Source organism: Varroa jacobsoni, unplaced genomic scaffold (assembly GCF_002532875.2).
Source record: "Varroa jacobsoni isolate VJ856 unplaced genomic scaffold, vjacob_1.0 scaffold_298, whole genome shotgun sequence".
NCBI lineage: Eukaryota > Metazoa > Arthropoda > Arachnida > Mesostigmata > Varroidae > Varroa > Varroa jacobsoni.
In genome coordinates, this window is record NW_019213200.1 from 21,543 (window position 1) to 41,704 (window position 20,162).

A 20,162-nucleotide genomic window follows, 5' to 3' on the forward strand; every position below is an offset into this window, starting at 1 on the left:
TCGATATAAACCAAACCTTGACAGCCTTTGGAGTTTACACCTCCGAAACTCCTATTAGGCCACAGCGTGAGGCTACACCGTGGTGGAGCAAACAAGTGCTGATGAGACTGGCTATGAAAAGCAGTTGAAAGCCCAGAGCGAGGAACAGGTTTGTCGATTTTTGCTAAAGTCGATCGCTGCTGCCGTTGAATTCTGTTGACGCGCCATGTTTAAACCGGAATTATTGCTTGCCCCAGTGAATGCTTGCGGGAATTTTAGAAAAGCTCAATTGGGATGGGAGTATTCTCACAAAAATATATGCTCTATATTTTTCCGATATCATTGTAATAAGGTGAAATCATTAACTTTCTTACCATGCTATTAAAAAATTAAACCGCAATAAATATATCTGTTTTCTTTACCCTATTTGTTTTTCTGAATTATAGGGAGCTACAAGTGCTAAAGAGGTAACTGTGTGCATGACACATGCACAATCACCGCTCTAAATCCTACAAGCGTCTCAGTCGAGCTCAGCAATGGTTGCGCGAAGCTGCCGTGCAGTTTTCTAAGCATTCAGTTTGCTTAGTCCGCGTTGCACGATCTGCTGGGCTTGCCTGAGGCTTGTCGGAGCTGAGCTCACGGTGTGAATGCGACTCCGGCCCCCCTTCGACGGCGGGGTCGCCCGACGTCATGAGGCGCGCGGCCGTCGAGTCCCCATTCGCCCGGCTCTGACGCACTCAACTTTGGTGGTAGCAGGCAGCGGGCTCACCAGTGATCCTCGATTCGACGCCGTCGTTCCAATACCGACTGTTGCAACGGGGAAGTTAGTCACAACAAGTCATCTAAGATCAACCGCGGCATCGAGAAGAGTATTGGCCAACGCTTCCAGTAGTTGTGATAGTGATACCGAGGCTTACGACGTTGCCAATCTAAGACTATGCCTGGACATCGACGTTCTAACGACAACAAGACAATATAATGAACGAAGTCAGTACATGCACCGACGACTGAGGTACGGCGACGTTGAAGAGTATGTGGTAAAAGTCAGCAAAACTCAGCAGCTGTCAAAAAAAACTGTCAATAGCCAGAACAACAACACAAGCAGTCGAAAAGAAAAGACGACGTGCCGCAACAAAGACGCTTGCGCTCCGCTGCTAACTTCAAAATTATCAACAATGTACAGAAGTGAGTGACCTTTTTCATCACAACCAAATTTGTTATTAATATCTAATCTCTTAGTCAATTAGAAGAACTTTTACCATTTTTATTTCGATTACACGTTACTAGAGTTCGCGTAAACGTTACCTGATCTATCGTATCGACTATTGAAAGCAAACGCAGAGACGAACTATCTTTGCTTTGTGGTGAATTGCCCTGTCTTTACGGCAGTTCCTCTGCAATTGATGCAGCTGCTGTAATTCTGCCGATAGGATAGGCGGGCGACGCTTAAAAATCAAATTCACCCGGGTGTTTTCTTCTTTTTGCGTCTGTCCACTACGCCGGTACTGTTTCTACTTTTCACTGGACGGTAGACGAAATGGGCCGCCGACTAACGGCTCTCTATTAGTAGACACTTCTGGGATCAGAGGAAAGTAAATCTCGACATTGGAGCGTGCGGAAAGACGAATAAATCGCTTGCGAGAGACTGAGAGAAATCGGATTTTCTATCTCGGTAAGGTTTTGTTGGCAGGCTCTATTTTTTTTCTCTATTCCCCATACATACATCGCCAGTATTTTGAAGCGAGTACCCTTCATCGTCGCCAGTGGCGACGAAGCGCTGGTAGCCAAGCTTAAGTTGCTTCCCGTCGCTTATCTACTTTCCATCCGATCGTTCCGACGACACAAAATATCTTATCGGCTAGCCATTTTTGCTGATGTATTTGTTTTTCCAATATACTTCGCTTCTGTAATGCTTTAATGCGCATCATCACACAACGGCGACAATAACCATTCTTCAGATGTGGACGTGACGAAGTCGTGTTATATACACGAACGTAGTTTAGGTACTTACTTGACTTTTGAAGAAAATACATCTTTTATACAAGCAAATTTCGAGACTGTGTCTAACGCTGCTAGTTAGTAAACGATACCCCGTCCGCCGCCACGTGTGGTCCATCAAATATCAAGGCCGTCGCTGCGTTTAGTTGCCATTTATCGATTAGCGGTCCTACGAGCTCCTAAATACAATGGGCGAAGCTGTCGAAGTCAAGATACGAATCAATAGGTGAGTGTCGTATTCTGCCGTATATTTATATTATTGCTTAGTCGAAATTAAAGGCACAAATCCGTATGCCGTTATCGACGTTGATTAGTTAACCCGACGATTTACCACCGTTCCGTTTCGCCAGCGCGGTGGTCGAAGATAAATCGAAGCGTCCTTCTGCCAGCTCTGAAGTCTTTTTTCGTCGTTAGTCATGTCGCTAAACTTGCAGTGAACTTGTTGCGTCTCGTGTTGTTTACATATATCGAGTAAATCCGTATGTACTTCCTAGCACAATCTCTCTACCCCACCTTTCGTCATTTGTTTTTTTCTTTGATTGTGCCTAATATTCGAAACGGCTGATTAACTATAGCAGACAATTGCTCGAGCGAACAATCGTGGCAAGACCGCAAGCGGAAATGATTGGAAGGGGGGGAACAGCACATTTAGCAAGGGCATCATTATCCACGTTGATGACTTTTACCAAAGGTAATCACCTCGCATCACCGCGTTTCACCTGCATTTTAAGTTACTGGATTCAGATTTTAAATATTGGCCGGCTTGTTTTTTAACGTAACGAATACGTATACGCGCTGCCGTTGCTATAATTACTATTGTGCGTATGTACATTTTGTGCTTCTTAAATAATTTCATCTGGATGCGTCATAGATATTGTCACGTGTGCTTTATGATATCCATATTGAATTGAATTGAATCACGGTTGCTGTAGCAGCAGAAGCAGTGGCAGCGGCAGAAAGTCATCGTTGTTTCCCATCGTAAAATGTAGCGCTTATTGTTTTATTATTATTATTATATAGAACATTATAGTCACTTGACGAACGAGGGTAACAGAAAAAGCTATCGAGCTTGGTAAACAGATATGAAACGTTAGAAACAACGTCATTTTCAAACAATAAAAAAACTAATTATTCTAGTATAGAAGACATTTCGTTTATCTGGCTCGGAAATATCGAAGGCTTGCATTTCGTACTATATTTAAAGGAATGAGTCGTTGAACGACTGTTACCTTCATCATGCGTGATGCAATGAAGACACCTTTTTGTCGTGCACGGCATTGATGCTAATCGATATATGGTTTATTCTTAGCGGCCATCAACGAAATGTCTGAATCATCGCACAATGAATTGTTGATCGGACGGCGAAATAAGCTAAAAATACACACTGAGTAGCGTAGACATGCGATAACTACACTGGGAACCCTTCACTCCTGAATTTCTTGAGCAATTTCTAATGGAGATCTACAATGATGCTAACTTTCCGCGTGAATAACATGTAATATATTCTATCTACAATGAGGTGGTATATGTTATTCACCCGGAAAATTAGGTCCACTGGTCCTAATTAGGTCCACTGGTCCAAATTAGTCCAAAATTAACTGATCCACGTAACTTAACACGGAACACAAATTACGATACAATACAGGACTTATCACCGATAAAACAAGCTTACATGAGGTGCACATAGCTGGCTCCGTATATTCCACAAAGGTAGAAAGAATTCTGTAGATAATCCTATGTATTTATGTACTTTGGCAATAAAATTTCGCAGAAGATCGTTTTCCTGACAATCAGCTTCACTAATACCCACCACGTTATACCTATTAAATGTGCCACTTGTGTCCTTACACGTTCGACGGGCAACGATAGCGACGCGTGTCTATTTTTTTGCCCATTTTGAAGCAGTCAATATCGTTCGATCAACGCCACCCAATTACTAAGCACTAAACAAGGTAAATACGAGCTAGCGGACAGAGAGTGTCGCTACCGCTGTTTTTTTTTTCGGCTTAACAAATTGTAGATAATTTTTTTATATACTTAATTTATTATATAGTGGTCGATTAACGAAAAAAGCAGCTGCAGTTCAGTGAACTATGTACATCAAATTAAAAAGATGCCGGTTTGTTCTTGGATTTTCTCTAAAATGCCATTAAATAAGCCAAGGCTCCTTAAGGTGCTCTTACTATTGATGAGATACTGCCGCTGTCGATGTTAATAACGTTGGTCCTTGATTAGCGCCGCGTCACTCAGGAGATCTGTAATAAGCCGCATCAGCAGTCCTCCTGTTCCAATATTTCGTATTCGGGATACTTCATGCTGCTGCAGACTCCACGTATGGTTTGTTGTTGCTCTTTGGAAAATTCAATGATTGAATTGAGTCCGCTAAATCTGAGTGATGTAAATATATTGGTACGGTTTGTATCTGTATAATGAGCCTCGATTGTTTGCTATATCGGTGTTGATGTTATCCTTCAGACGCCGAGAACCTGCTGCGTGTGGCATCTCTCCATGTCTAATCGCCACTAATTTACCCCCTAGAGTAAGAATTTTTAAATAGTAATAATCATATAAATCAGGTCGGTTCCAAATCTCTAAACAGCGGGCTAGCACAAAGGCGCCACTCCAAAATCGTACTTGAACCTCACGTGAGGTTTAACACTCTACCTATACGATTCGAATTATCGGTCAACCGTCGATGGCCTTAGATCTTTGTCTTATTTTTATATTTGAGCCTTGTTGCTGTACTTGATCACAGTCACCGTATAGTATACACTATACGCAATTCTGCTTAGTTATTGTGGATGTCGATAAACAATCAAAACAGGGCAAACAAAGCGAGCAAGCACAAATTCGTTCTGCCATATCGCGCATTGGGTTTTAACGTTATTGTTGTTGATCACCGTCAGAAGCAGCGTTCATTCGTTGGTCAGGTACCTCCTCAACCTGTACCCCATAGCATCGGCACTACGTACCTATATATAATATACGGTCTATCTGCTCTGCTTCGCGTTGGTTCAACCATTCCACGAATTGGCTATACCTTGTCCCAGTGTAGCGTCGGGGGAGGAACAGAGCGTTCCATCCCTCCTAAACTGTAGAGGCTTTGTAACGGGGTGGAGTTAGACCCCAAGAGAGATGAGTTTTGCATGGCGTTCATACGAGACAAGCTTGTATGATTCATCTGGTTGATACCGTGAGCTGTATTGACCGAAGGTATATGGATGTACAGCGCAACGGTGGTCGACGTTTGCCGATGCCGGCTTATGTTTTTGTTTGTTATAGCGTCGTCCAGTTTGTTCAACGTAGAAAAAGTCTCACAAAGCGAAGTTCATTTATCTGTTAACAGTATTAGAATTTTTCGCTGATAAAATAGTTTACAATGCCGAGACGAGTTGAGTTACTGACATTGTTCGCAAGGGTTTTGTTCGATTATTGGGACTCATATAGTTTGTATAGTTTAGATCGGCGTTATCGATCGTCAGAAAAAATGGGCATGCTGGCATCTTTGCATGCACGTCGCTAACGTTTATAATTTTATCGTAATAGTATTATATTTTAGCTCTGTATTGTCCTTTACAGGTCTCGTTGTTAGTAGCTATTTGTTTGTTGAACCTTAATTCGCTTGCACGTAGCAGCCATTGTTCCGATGACGTTCGAGCTGCCGAAGTAAACAGTGCGCTTTTTGCTGCCGTATTAGTTGTTTACGTTGTAGTACAACTTTCGTTTGAATTAAGGCAGCAGTTCCTTATACTACTGCTGCTGCTGCTGACGACGTTTTGTTAACTGTGTGCCCGACGCTGTAGCTCGAAAACCTATCTTTCTGTTTACTTGTCTGCGTTTTGTCCTGCTAGCCAAGAGTAAGGTGTATGAGCAGTAAGTAGTGAGCAGTAACTCATCCCTTCCGTCATGGTGTTTGTCGCATATTTTTTTGGATTTCTTTTTGCTGTACCTGCCCGTTTTTCTACCTCGTATCTCCTTGCCCGACGTTTCGTAGTTGCCCCCCCCCCCCCCCGCCGTGCTTCGATCGTTCTGGCGTCGTTGCTAACTGTTCGTTGTGCCCTGGACGTCTCGTCGGTCGTCGCCGTTTCTCACTGGCACCAGCGTTGTTGATTCGTAGCATCACTGATTTGCCCGTAGCATCTGAGCATAAGGCAGCATCACGGATAGTGAGCGAAGGCGCTGAACGGCTCCATGAGCAGCGGCGTTTAGTTCTTGCTTGTACTCCAAGAGCAGAAACAAGACCAGTAGCAGCAAAACCTTTTGTGGCGGCAATCTCTAATATTTTTATTAGTACCCATGACGGAGCCTCTCGTTTTAGGTTTAGAGAGCCCATTTACTCTGTCGTTCAGTAGTTTCACCTGCCCCATCTGTGAGTAACGCATCTCTGTGTCTCTTTGCGGACTTATCGGGAGATACCAACAATAAAGGCAGTGAACAAAACGAATACAAAAGACACAGAGGGAGCCACCACAGAAAGCGTTGCCATCTTCAGCTGTTACAGCAGCATCGATAACAGGGGATAAGGACAACAACCAAGAGAAGTCACGGACGAAACAGCTTTACAGACGGCTGATCTCTCTCTGTCTACTCCTTTCTCCGACCCTCATCCCCGTAGACGACGACTCCATCCTTTCTAAGGCTAGCTACGGCCGAAGCCTTGCTTTCGTTGTGCCTTTCCCTTTCAATGTAAAATGGTGCCATCGCTGCGACATAGGTACACAGGACGAATATAAAGCCATGAATAATCGGCTGATCCTTACCCTCCAATTAGGCTGTGCTATGAGAGGCTACATCTACCTACTGATATGTGTGTGTATGTTTTTTTCTAAATCATCGGTCGAAGCCAGAGATCAAAATACAGGCGTTCGCGGTGTTTACTTCTGTACTTTTTTGTGTGAATGTGGATCGGGGGAGAGTCGGTGCAGAAACGTATGGGTGGATGCAACAGGCAATTATTAACACTAGTTTTCTACTGCTAATAACACATCTGTGAAGAACATCTATAAGTCATCTGTAAGTGCGCGATGTCACGGTGCTGCCTACGCGATATTCTTCGTTGAGCCTTCTCGGTATACACGTAACGTGCCTGGCTGTCTCTCCGTCGACCCGTTGTCTTTACGTCGTCGAATTATCGTCAGAAGATCAATTCTACCCTTATGCGGATGAAAGTAGAAGTGATTTTCCATTTGTTCATGAAGACGCAAGAACTTCAGAAAAGCGGCTGTACCGCAAGATCTGTTGAAATCACAACAAGAATGGGACGATTACAGGTGAAAATATGGTGATGAGCTCTTGATATTCTTTCAAACAAAACTATTTACGGAACAATTCAAATGTTCTCGTAGCACAGGGCGCGCACTGTCAGCAATATCTACCTGTGTAATTATATGCGCGAATAAGTATTGCATAGTGTTGCTAATACGACCATTGAGGAGTGGCCATATTCGTTTGCCAATGCGTGGCAGAGCAGGCCTGCGTACGTATACATGCGTTTGGGATTCCGGGCGGGTGCGAAATTGACGTTTTCCCCCCTGTCTGACCTCTCTGTCATTTAATTCCCTTTTTCTGCTTAGCAAATATCAATAGTCTTGCTAAGCGACAATAGAGTGTTTTTTGTTAACGTTGCTATGGTCGTAGGTGGAGTCCTTAGGTTTGACCTAATCATCACTAGGATACAATAAAACGTATCTCACGAAATAATTTAGTGTGGCAGTGAGTAAAGGATTTCAAAGGAAAATCAATTGCTTGCATAGGAAATAGATAATACCGTAACTGATATCGACGATTTGTCTAGGCCGATCAGAATACGTCGAAACATGGTCCGCGTCTTAGACAATGTATAATAAGCATTACCTATTGTAGTCTCCATTAGCTTAATACTATCCTATTCAATTTGTGTATGTTTGGTTCTGCTACATTTCGGCTGCGTTTTCTGGGCGTTGTAATGCTTACATAGAATTTTAAAATATTTAGCGCGGCAAGGTAACCATAACGGGTAACCACATTTATTTAATGGCAGTAGGGACTTTTAAAAATTCTATACCGTTGTCGCGATAATTACCGAAAAAGGTACACATAATGGACGTATAGGTGACTTGACGGGAAAAAATATAAGATCAGGATAGAACAGGTCGAATAAGGAAGCTCCGCGTAAGGTCGCAGAGTCACGAAGTTTCTATTTTACCATTAGGATTGGCCGGATTTACAGTACTTACGATATTCAATAGGCTACCAATTAGATTTTTTGAAGAATGCAAACACACACTTCAAACCCATACGATAGTGGCGATTTTTGGCGCGATATAACTTATTTAGTTATTTAAGTAATTGATAACTGACTGGATATTAAGCTACGAATGAACAAACAGACCTGAATGTTGAAAGCTCTAAGACGGGTTTTATCATTGGACAAATAGGGTTAACCTAGCTATGGTATCGACAACGATCGGCAGTATTATAAATAGTAAAAGTGATGTCAATAGCTGCAGGCAATTGTGCTGTAATACCTTGATAGCTAAATCGCACCGTTCTTGTATCTTAGAAAGTGTATATTCGGTTGAATTATGTCCTTTCGAAGGACGCTGGAAGCGTGTGCCATAAGCCGTACAACTGCTGCAAAATAGGCTTAATTAGACGGAACAGATAAACAAAATAAGGGAAATCAAGGTACCGGTATAACGATGAGGGCATAGTTTGTGCAAAAACGCTTTCTTCCCATTTTGTGTTCCCTTATGTTCTAGTAGTTATACAATATCCTTCATTGCATATTCGTACGTGAACTAGTCTCTGGCCCTGTTCGCTGGACCTTCTGTAGAGCCATACTAACGTGTACCGGAGTGAACCCAAATCAAGCAAGAGGAAGGACGCAGGAGAAAACGCTTTCATGCTACGGGCTCCCCATTACCAATATGGTTTGACGAAACGATTATTCCGATAGCTTACAGACGTAAGTTCGACGATATCTTTGTAAAACTGACTTTATTGGTCAATATGTCGCTTTGTCTGGGTCGCAGTTGCCCTGTACCTGAATAGCTCAGAAAAACGCGGACGGACGATGAATAGCCAAGAAGAAAGATGGCGAACAGAACCAAGGATGTGCGCTTGTTATTTTGTCGTTGTTGTTGTTGGTGGTTATGTTAGTGTTGTTCTTTTTTTGGTGTTGTCGACATTCCAACGCGAGGCGCAGACAACTCAACAACGGCTACATCATTTTTGTACGCCACTGAACAAGAGGAAAAGAGAGAAAGCGGGCGGGCAAAAGCCGAATTCTCATGCCAAACTCTCGATAGCAGGAGCAACATGTACCTGTTATATGTATGTTCCGGGTAAAGGTATGCTGCTGGAGCGAAAGGCCAAGAGAGAAGCACGCGAGGGCCATGAGACATGAGCTAGCTTCGAAGCAGGCAAAAACTGGTGTATGGACGAATGATGAACAAAGAACAGAGAATCGAGGAAAACGAAACTGCAGAAGCTTTTGATGCGCCTTCTCAATTCACTCGCCAGCGTCCTGTCATCTTCCTGTTTCCCTACTACTGTCGCCGGCCGTACTTGGTAACGCGTCTCAGGCAACTATCTTCCGCTGGCAACGTTCTTCGTCGTGCCCCTCACTTTCCCGTGCCCAGCTGTCCGTAGCCTGTTGTCGTTCTTCGTTTAGCCGCTCTCCGTTGTTTCCCAGTGCTTCCCAGAAGAGTCAGTCTGATATTGTCAGTCAGACTGACTCCTTGAGCATTTCCCGTGTCTTGATTCTCTAGTTCGTCTTTGGTGGCTCCTGAAAAGCTTGGAAGCGGATGGGACATTTTGCTGGTGTATAGAGTCCATGCTGCTGAAGCACCTCGGGCTTCTTCCTTCCCGTAGAAGTAAGCTACAGTCGGTTGGCGCAACCTACTCATTTCGGTGAAACGTCACGAGCATTTCTATACAGGCGTCACATTGCTACATTGAAACGTCGGCCGGACAGGGTGGCAGGCCCATTTGCCTAAGGGCAAACCTTTTCGCTATGCCTCAGTCATAGGTACTTGTTCGCATAATGCTGCCAGCTACTGGCACGTATTACTGCTGAGGCTCATAGCAAAAAACGAAAACTCACTACAGTCTTTAGAAAGCTCTGAAAGATGTGCGTCAGGCCGCCAACTCATCTGAAATGGCGGGTCAAGGACCGTTACTCGTTTGGAGAAGGTGGGTGGTAGACTTAAACCGTATGGCTTTGGATGAGGTCAGAAGGAGCCGATGCGGAACACGCCACTGTCTCGACTTCAATCGAGGGCTACAGACCCTAGGCTCCTAAGCGTTTGACGTCTTCTCAAGGTCCCTTCACTTGGCAAACTTTGGGTAAACAAAACCTGGTAAGCTTGCAACATGCGCCAACCAGCTTTCAAGGCAAACATAGAAGCCAGGCGAAACTACAGGGCCTCTGTCGTGGTGGCTGTTGTTTTATAAGAAACTGTTGCCGACTTTGATTAGTCGGCATGGGGCGTTCACAAGTCGCGGCCGTCAAGAACTGCAAACATAAGATCCCGAGTCGACGATGTGAGTTTGAGTACCAACGCTGGAGTCAATGACCAATAATGCAAAAGTGCGGCTTTGCCGGAGGCAGCAGTTCCTACGCAGAGCAACGTAGCTTGAATGATCTGTTGAAGCCCTCTGGATAACTTAGGCCAATCGAAATTCACGTGTAGACACTCCCTCATTTCAAACGGTGTCTGCCTTCAGCTGGTAACCGAAACTTATGGTGGCCGTTTCGATGTTTGCCCGCGCGTATCATTAAAGTCCGACAACTTGACTGTTCGGCAAAATGTTCTTCCTATCATGAACACCGCCACTACCATCACGGCTATAACTACTCTGGGAGCACGTAACTACGGTAGATTGCAACATGCGGGTTGTTTTCGTTGTCGCCTTCGAAATGAGAAGTTCTTTGGAAGACTGAACATCCGCCCCGGTTTTGTTATTTTGCCATACTCACGCGCGTCGACAGATGTCGACGCTGTGGAGAATAACGAACGCAGGAAAAACAAAAGATTAGCATATTTATAAACCTCGGCGACAGCCGCGTCTCCGCCTAAGAGCCTATTTGGTTATAATAATCCATGAGTTCCAAACCATTACAGATGGTATTGCATAACCCGTATCTGTATTTAAAGCTGGTAGAAGCTTAATAATTTGCTTATAGGTAATGCGCGTGCGTACGAATGGATACGTGTGTAATCATGAACAGGTACATTAGAGGAGACAGTAGCCTGAATGTAGGCTATTGCTATATAAAATTCAAACAAGGCAACCTTTCCGAGAGATTTATGTTCAGCGAGGTGTGTATGTATATATATATATATATAAAAAAGAGACTTCTGCTTTATATTTTACAAGGGATATGCTTTATATTTTACAAGGGATATCGGAACGTCTGTATAGTTTTGCGTTAGAGATGATCACTGCGTATGTTTTCTTTCCCCCTTTCTATTTCGGGCGTCATTTCTGTCGAGAGCTGGCGAGAAGGTAAAAAATCAGTAGACGACAACAACATCATTATTGGTGCCTCCCAACCAAATCATTCCGACATAAACTCGTACGAAAGTGAAATTTGAAATTACATCTAGATGATCGGCAGCGAGGAAAATTACAGGATCATTTGATAGACCACCGCTCTAGCTGTCTGTCGGCGGAAAGAACTGCGGTTCCATCGGGGCGGTGTCTCTGCTACTTTGATCGCTGCTTTTGTTTGCCACTACATAAGGCCTTAGGATGCGTATGTGTATCTATCTTTGCGTATTATGTTAATTGAAGTGCAAGACACCTGCTGATCCGTGGATGCGCGAAGCGCGTGGATATCTAGTATTTGAATGAGTAGATATCCAGCTACTCTTAGTAGTCGGAGACCGCAATCTCTATTTGAAACGAATAAATTGCCCGTGACACCGACAATCAGTGTTCGAGGCTATATGCGTGTCAGCATGGAACCACTGTTGATTGACACCTGATGGAGTTCCATCACATCTTTTCCTAGTAATTCCGACTACGTTCTCGACTTTTGTATGTACCACCAACGACGGAAAAGTGGAAAGCCAACGACCTGTTGGTTTTTCTTAGTTAGGTTAGATACAGGATATTGGTATCGGGCTTTTGCACCTATAGTGATCTGCATCATTTGCCGGTGCAGAATCGATATATGTAGTTGAAACGAGCGAGCGAGCGAGTGAGTCAAGTAACGAGCGGTGTATCTCATTTGCAATATGGCTGTGGAGCTTCGTACGCCCGTAAAGTGCGGAATCGACTTAAGACGTGGCGCTTGATAAATGGTGACTACTGATTTTGGTGCATTTTTCTATTTCAATTGGTGGCGCGCATAATAACGAACACAAACATACAGCAGACCACCCGCAGGCGGCAGAGAAGATTTGCCAACGATCTCATTGTGTCTGAATATCGTTGAACTATAGGTATTGTGTATTTCCGTATCTCTAAGCATCCGGACGAAAACAGGTTATAAAAAGGATCGCTGTTTTCACAAATCCATCACAAACTACAGCACGTGTTTGACGCAAGTTGGCGTCGGCTTCTGCGATAATTAGTTCATTAACTAAATTTAGTCTTATAGCTGCCTGTTACCTCCGTTGAATCAACTGTAAACCATAACTGGACTCTCAACCCCCTTAAGACCACATCGTGCATACTCTTTCCTATGGACGTATTTAGCCTACGCGGACAATTGTTCTATGAAATAAGAACAACCAAAACCCAAGTCGTCTAGACTGCAGACACTTATAGCACAACCCAGTACTGGTAATAAGCAGTATTGAACCAGCCAGAAAGGTAATGGGTCTGCTTTAAACAGCGGCGGCAATGGCAGCTGCGATGGCAGACGTAGTCCTGTTGATATGGGGTCCTTTGTATCTTTGCCAATCGATACTCTTCTATCGGTCGCTTGTGTCGCGGAGTCGTCGTGCTCGGTAGGCAAATTGCCCTTGTAATGACAGGGTTCGTTGGTGCCCTGGTCGTAGGTGAAGATTTTTATTTCCCCTCGCTCGACGCTTTTTCTCTATACCGGCTTTACAGCTCGCGCAACAATCGTCTTCCGTCAATAAGTCGGTTTGATCATCCGTTTACCACCTGGAAACCTATTCAATAGTTTGTTGATTTGGCCTTTTCTTCTCTCAGACGCCTGGGCACAGCGTTACTTACTCATTCTGTCTAACACAAGGCTATGATCTTATCCAGTATTAGTAAACTCGTTCTTCCTCCTGATCCTTTGCGATTGTCGAGTTAATGGCGATTATTTGGCCGGTACCGGGTCGGCGATGAAGTGTGCCTGCCTGCCTGCCTGCCTGCCTGCCTGTCTGCCTCCCATATAACCCCTATGATTTGGATGGCCGTTTCTTGGTATTGGTATTGCTCGATGATAACAATGATGATGATGCGAGCTGAAATTGTAGAATAAAATGATTATAGTTGTCGTTGTTGGTATTATTAGATCGAGTTATGTTAAGATAGCTGGATCCTTCAACAGAGTAAAAGACCCGCGTGAATCAGCCAGCTGGCCGCTAGTACCTTCTTGTCAGTGTAATTGCTAGTAATGTTGATCCAATGGGTGGGCTTGGGTTCCTTTTGTTATTGGTAACGAAAGATAATAATCGCGCGTAAAATATATAATTAGAATCACATTTGACTAACGTTCTCCGCGCTCGATTAATTCCCGTTCAGCGAAATGCTCCGCGACGATGCCATGGTGATAACGGCCAATGTAAGCCGTTATTAACACTCGATCGTATGACGCGCACGTCTTAATGGCGTGTAACTATTACGTGATTGTTATAGGTCAATGCGTGCGCATATTGATATATCGAGTCGGGGATAGCAACAATATGATTTTTGCAACGATCGATTGGTAAGCGCTTCTTGGCCTTAGAAACTCTATACTTAGAAAAACTATTCCCTAATTAACGTAAGTACTTTTGCAAGAATCCATAAAATACTATCAAAGCATCCATTTTATGAAAACGCCAAGATAATTACTAGACTTTTCGCACTTTATAAATGTCCCGAGACATGGTAGTCTATAGCATTCAGTGACTGTGGGGTATCTTTGTGCATATGGCTAGGTCTCTGATAATGAAGCTTGGCCGCCTCTCTCTTCCTGTTTTGTCAAGATGTTGACTCGATCCTTTATGCTGCTGTTTGGCAGGCCTTGCGGCAACAGGTCTTAATAACGGGTCATTTCAAAAACGCTTATAGCAGCACGTACGTACATGGGCGTATTGTGCACATGCGACGTTGCATGCTGACGCTGCATTGACGAGAAAAAAATGAAAACCGAAGTATTCCAGCTATTATTATTATTGTCTAGCTAACGTCCAGTTTGAAATTATTGTTTACCGATAACAACTGAAGGAATTTCCTATTTTACTGGAAATTTAGCATAGTATATTTACTTATATTCCATTATTATATCATTTGGGGAAATCATTGGTGCAATGACACGTTTATCGGGTAATTAGTTCGCGTGCAGTAGCTAGTAGGGGTCGTTTATTCAGAAAAGGCAAAATAATGTGACTCATTGAGGATCGAAAAGTTATTTATAAATGCGTTTGGGAATCGTACGTATAACGAGTGTCGCTTCACGTTGGCCTATTAGATCCTACGAGATTGACGATGTATGAGAAGTTGCCCGAAACGAAATACGCCAAAACGATGGTAAACGGTATTTGCCTGTTTGATTAACATTTCATCTTTTATCACGGATACACAAAGATATGCAGTGAAGACGGTTATCATGAGACTTCAGAAAACACAGATTATACCGTGGGAACTTGATAATAAAAAGAGTAACACAGGCCGAAACCATAGAAGAGGCGGCATGTTACCTACATGTCTATATTTTGTTTCAATACTGACCATTGACCGAAATGTTTAAAGCAATAAACGTTCGGGAACGTGGTAACAGGAAACCCATTCTATTTCAAATCAACGGCATCGAACAGCCTTAGCATTTATCCATATTGTATATACGCCAACTACTAGACGTTATCACTTGCGCCTATCATGCGTACATGCATACATACAAACACGCTGTTATATATATACATGATGAATTCCCTTTGAACGCTCATCTTGATTCAGATGTAATCATTTCACAGAGAAAGAAAAGACTATGTAAAGAATGTAAGCAATGGTTTGTACTTGTCATACAATTCTGTTCGGTTTCTTTTTTATCGATCTGTTGAGAGTCCACAAATCGGCCGCCTTTATTTTTCTCTATTTTAGACCTCGATTGTTTTCGCTTCAGCAAAGCCGGCTGTTCATCATATTTGCTTCTTCCTTTGCTACTCCCCCCACTACAACTAAAGCTGTTGATCTTACACCATAGATGTAGATACTGTTGCTGATGGCGGACGTGCGGCAAAACAAAAGGGGAAGCGTATCATTGTCAATAATAGAGACAAACGATTCAGCTGAAGCAATGCTCGTCGTCATCAACGCTACCAGCGTCTGCTCCGCACATGTCTACGCTGTCAGAGATCGGAACACACGCGCAGGCAGAGTCACTCGTCAGAAGTGGCAGCGATATCTGTTGTCAACCTTGATAGTTTCCCGGCTCCCTAATCTGTCCCGTCTTGTTGCCTTTGCGTAGACCCAGTAGCACCCTAAACACTAAATGGTGATTTTACGCGGCAGCGGTACCGGCGGAGTGCAACCATTGAAAAACGGCCATTTACTCCCATAGATCCCTTTCTATGATGCTCTAAATTTAGTCGTCCGATTCGGTCCCTCTTCGGGCTTGGCCTAAGCTGATCCGATCAAGCAACCTGCTTGAAGAAAGCCTGTAGATGATTGGGAAAAATGTCGCCTCTTCCCGCCGCCTTCTTGCGTCGCCTTCACGTTATCACTGTCTAGAAAGTTATTTTATCTTCACAACGCACGGCAACAGTGTCGATTTGGTGGCTATGTGTATACGATAACTGAACGGGAACGAAGTAATTGCTGTGGAAAACTACTATATCTAGAATAATTCTCGAGTACACCTGTCCTTAGCTGCATCACTATAATCACTGGTCTTCATAGGTACCAGCGACCTAAAAAGGCCGGGAAAGATCTCTCGTTTGTAAGGGTCAATGAAGGCGAAGTATGGTGTAGAATTTTTGTGTGCCTCTTTGAAGATGTTATAGAAACTTGGAAATGCGGGTTGCCGTTCAGTTTAACTTTTTTTTTTTGAACAATAGTTAAACTGCTGTCTACATTTGCGGTATGACAAAAGAATTACCTTCACATAATCCTGTCTGTCAATAGACAGGTAGACAATGGTTTTTTTTTTTACCGGGCAGTGAGTCTAGGAAGCCGTGATTGAACTGTTTTTAATTCAGTCTCGAAAAACGTGTTTTGAGATAAGTTGTTACTTCAATTATATTTATCCCGCTTAACCGATTTACCGCTTTATCAATTCATTTTAATCGTCAAATCGAAATCTTTTCATCATTTTATATAATTTATTTTATAGTCGAGACTTTCTTCATTAAAAAATAGCCTTCGTTGGATGTTATTGACATATGTGTGTCCTATTACTCTATTGCTAACCATGAAGCGTTGGCCTCTTTAACGATTAGCGGTTGTTAGTAGACGACCGATTTCTTCGCGTCGTGGGAGTTGCCTTTTGGGCCCATAGAAGCCCAGGAGAGTTTGTAAAAGGAAGGGATTAATACATTAGCTTTAGGATTGTGTCCCTACGATCGATGCTGGTTTACGAAAGCGGAATGATGGTTCGCAGCCCGGAGTGGCCATTGAGCCTTCCAAACGGACATCACACGAGTGAAACGCTTGAAGTTTCCAAGAATTAGAAAGTTTTAACATTATATGACGGGGGTTGAACTATTACTACTGGTAAATCGAATTTGAACGATCAGCTGTTATAATGTTTGTGAAGTGTGTAGTTAGCACTGAACAACTTCCCATTTCCAACGTTATCGTAAGTACAAGCTGTTTTCGGCTGTTTTCGGTAGAAGAATGTTGGTAACAATGCGATCACCGTAAGCCCTTTTATTTAATAGCGAGCGGGCAGAGGTACGCATTAAGCGGAGCAGTAGAACATCGTGTACGTGGCTAAATCCCTGAAACTTAGCATGTGTCAATGGACAGATCCGTTGTTAAACAGTGTAAGCAACGAAAGGACCAATAGAGCAAATCACCTTTCACAAAGATGCTGTTTTCCGTTTTTTCAAGGTACAATGTTGTACCCGGTATTATAGTGATTGATAAAGGTTGCATGGGATATGGCGGAGGGTACGTCGCTTGCAGAATAATGTACACTTATGCAGGCAAAGCAGCCATGTGATTTCTAATAGGTTCACCTGAAAATGACAGCCAGCTGTTCCCAGATAGCAGCAGAACTTGAATCAAGATAGAACCAAATGTGATGGAAAAATTACCATTAAAAGGACGTAACTTCACTAAAACTGCTATTTAGTAACGCTTGACTGTGGAACTGAGTAGAAATTGAAAGGTAGAGGCCTATGATTAAGGCGCAACTATCTATAGCATTGAAAGAACAGAAACTTGGACGGATAATTCGGCAAAAAGCTAACCTCAATGTTGGACTTCGAGTTCCCTCTGATCGTTGCTCTGCTGGAATTTGAGCTTACACGGCATAAGACGCCGTTTCTGCGTTATTATCAGTACAGCAAAAATCCTCGGACAGTTTAGATAAAGAAAAAAAAAAAAGCTAAAAAACTATCGGAAAAATAAATTCTGTAACTTTTTCAAGTTGTCGAGATATTCTTACCTCACGTTGTATACGTATTCTGCGTGCAGCATAGAAGCGTTACCTGGAAATGTTTGGCCGAATGCTGCTTATAATCATCACAGTAATAGTACAACGTCTCCTATATTTAAGGAGTTAAAAAATATTTAATGGTGATTAGTAATTATATTTAAGTATTAGTGGACAATATGGGACTATTTAGCTGTGCATATGTGCATTACCATAGATGATATGTAGTTATACGCATTCCCGTGCTAGACAATCATCGTGGCAAGATCGGGTCTGTAGTGTTGTGGGCTCTGGTCACTAGTGGACCGGGTCAACCACTAATTGCTAACTATCGGCCGATTGATACTACATAAATACGCGTAATGAAGTTGGTCCTAGGAGAAATGCAAGGAACCTCTATTGACTCGGGATTGCCAACTAGAGTACACTGTGAAGTATTAACACGCCTCTTTGAGCGAAATGGGGCAATTTATCTTAAACAAAATGAATGCTAAGTTTCTATCTTTTTACATTTTGATTGCACGAACGACGCGTCGTACCGGGCAGCGCGATAGGCAAGGGTCCTGACTACCAGTCATTTAATAGATATTCGAAATTAAGGTCGTTCTGGCGAATTGCCGAACATTATTTGTCAATCGGGTTAGCGAGTGTAGGTTTTTCATTGGTTGTACGTGCTTCGTCTAGTAAAAGCAATATGGCTACGATATATGCTATCATAAAATAAATAATCTAACTAAAACTAGTTGTTATGAATGAATATAGGAAAATACAGGTTAGAAATGAAATCAAGCTAGCGTATCAACGTGCCTTACCTCATCGTAAATGAAAGAAGGTCATTTGGTCGTTATGCCTTCCACGCTTATAAGAATAATTTTGAAGGGCCCTACTCAAGTACTCAAGGTAGGCGGTAATAGTCATGTGTAGACAATAAACATCTGCTATAATATCATACAAGTATCATATAAGACGACTTTTTTTAAACAAACAGCATATCATAATGACTGAGAATTCTTTTTCTAAACAATAAAAATGTTTATTATTATTAAGATCCTTTCTTAATTTAGAGGTTATTACCTAGTTTCGTTTTGTCGGTCTTGCGCCGTCCGATCGGTCGCGTCTGCTATCGTTTTCTGCGCCAAGCAGCTACAAGCCGACAGGGAACAAATGGCCTAGTTTTGATTAGCGCGATGCCGACCGATGAAGGAAAAGGGAAAGGATCTGGCAAAGTATTCAACTGCGAAGAATTGCAGAAGGCACGCCTCGACCGCGAACGGTAGTGATGCATCAGTCCACTGCGTAGTTCTGCTATCGTTGGTGCCAGTTAGGGCGCTTCGGAGCGTTCCAGCGGCCGCCACATGGATGGCTTGTCGTTCTTCTATCGAATCGAGCATTATCGGTTATATAACGAAGAGGATTTTGCTCTCAGCTCTGTCATAGCTAATGTTGTCGGCACGTACTGCCTCCAAGTTACTCTTATTGTTACTGGGGTGTCCACTTCCTTTCTGAAACGTGTATCTGAATTTGTTGCTGTTTCACCCCACATCGGCTAAGCTCATGCCATTACGACACTAAGACGATCAACTCCTTCGTAATAAAATTATAGTGAATTCTGGCGATTAGGTCTAAGTTTATCGACAGCACATACAGATGTTCGGAACAATATGGTCTCTGTAGCAATGACCAAAATGGTTCTGTGCACTAACTACGGTACTAACACAGAATTTTATAAACCGCAGGACTATAAAGTTCCAGTAAGTCCGTCCTATAGTCCAGGTTTGATAAATCCACCTGTAATAGTTTAGCCGCATTGTTATTCATATATTTCTGCAGGTTTACCGTTTTTGTGCTTTATTATTACAAGTTAGCTCTAACTTGTTAGAGCATGTTTGAGTAAGCTTCGAAAGGATTTCAATAATAAAATTACCGACCGCTAACTTCTAATTTTATTATCCGAGAGATAACCACTTATATTTTTTCCTCTCGTTCTCTCTCTTTAATTTCAGCAAACACACGGCGACTGTTTCGATGGTCGCTCATCTACCTCTTATTGGGGGTATTTTGCAGCACATCTGAAGTAGCTGCGAGTCCACTGAGGAGACAAACCGAAGGTAAGCAGAATAAACATAACTTAATAAACAGTTCCAAGTTTCCGACAGAACAATCACCAACCTATACTAAATCAACGATACTAATACATGTATATGTATGCCGAGCCGCGACGGATAAATACAATTATTAGACCTTATCGAGCTTCTAGGTAGAATGTAAATTTACAGTTACTCAACGTATGATCAATAGACACGCAATAATAACTAGATTCAATGATTTTTTTTGTTTATTGGTTAAATTTAATGATTTGCGCGATTCCTGACTGAGCATTGCTGCTTCCCATTCGATCGATACGTTCGGCTGAATTACGTAACGTTCAACAAAC

At 42.7% G+C, this 20,162-nt stretch overlaps 1 protein-coding gene across 1 annotated transcript in view; it reads left to right on the forward strand.

Moving 5' to 3' along the window:
- Window positions 1-429: 429 nt before the first annotated feature.
- The window catches only part of Lar (tyrosine-protein phosphatase Lar), a 58,667-nt gene continuing 38,934 nt past the window's right edge, over window positions 430-20,162 (forward strand). The window contains exons 1-2 of the mRNA XM_022830881.2: window positions 430-1,164; window positions 19,732-19,836. Of these exons, the coding sequence (XP_022686616.1) occupies window positions 627-1,164; window positions 19,732-19,836 (643 nt within the window). The 5' untranslated portion in view covers window positions 430-626. The remainder of the gene's footprint in view (window positions 1,165-19,731; window positions 19,837-20,162) is intronic.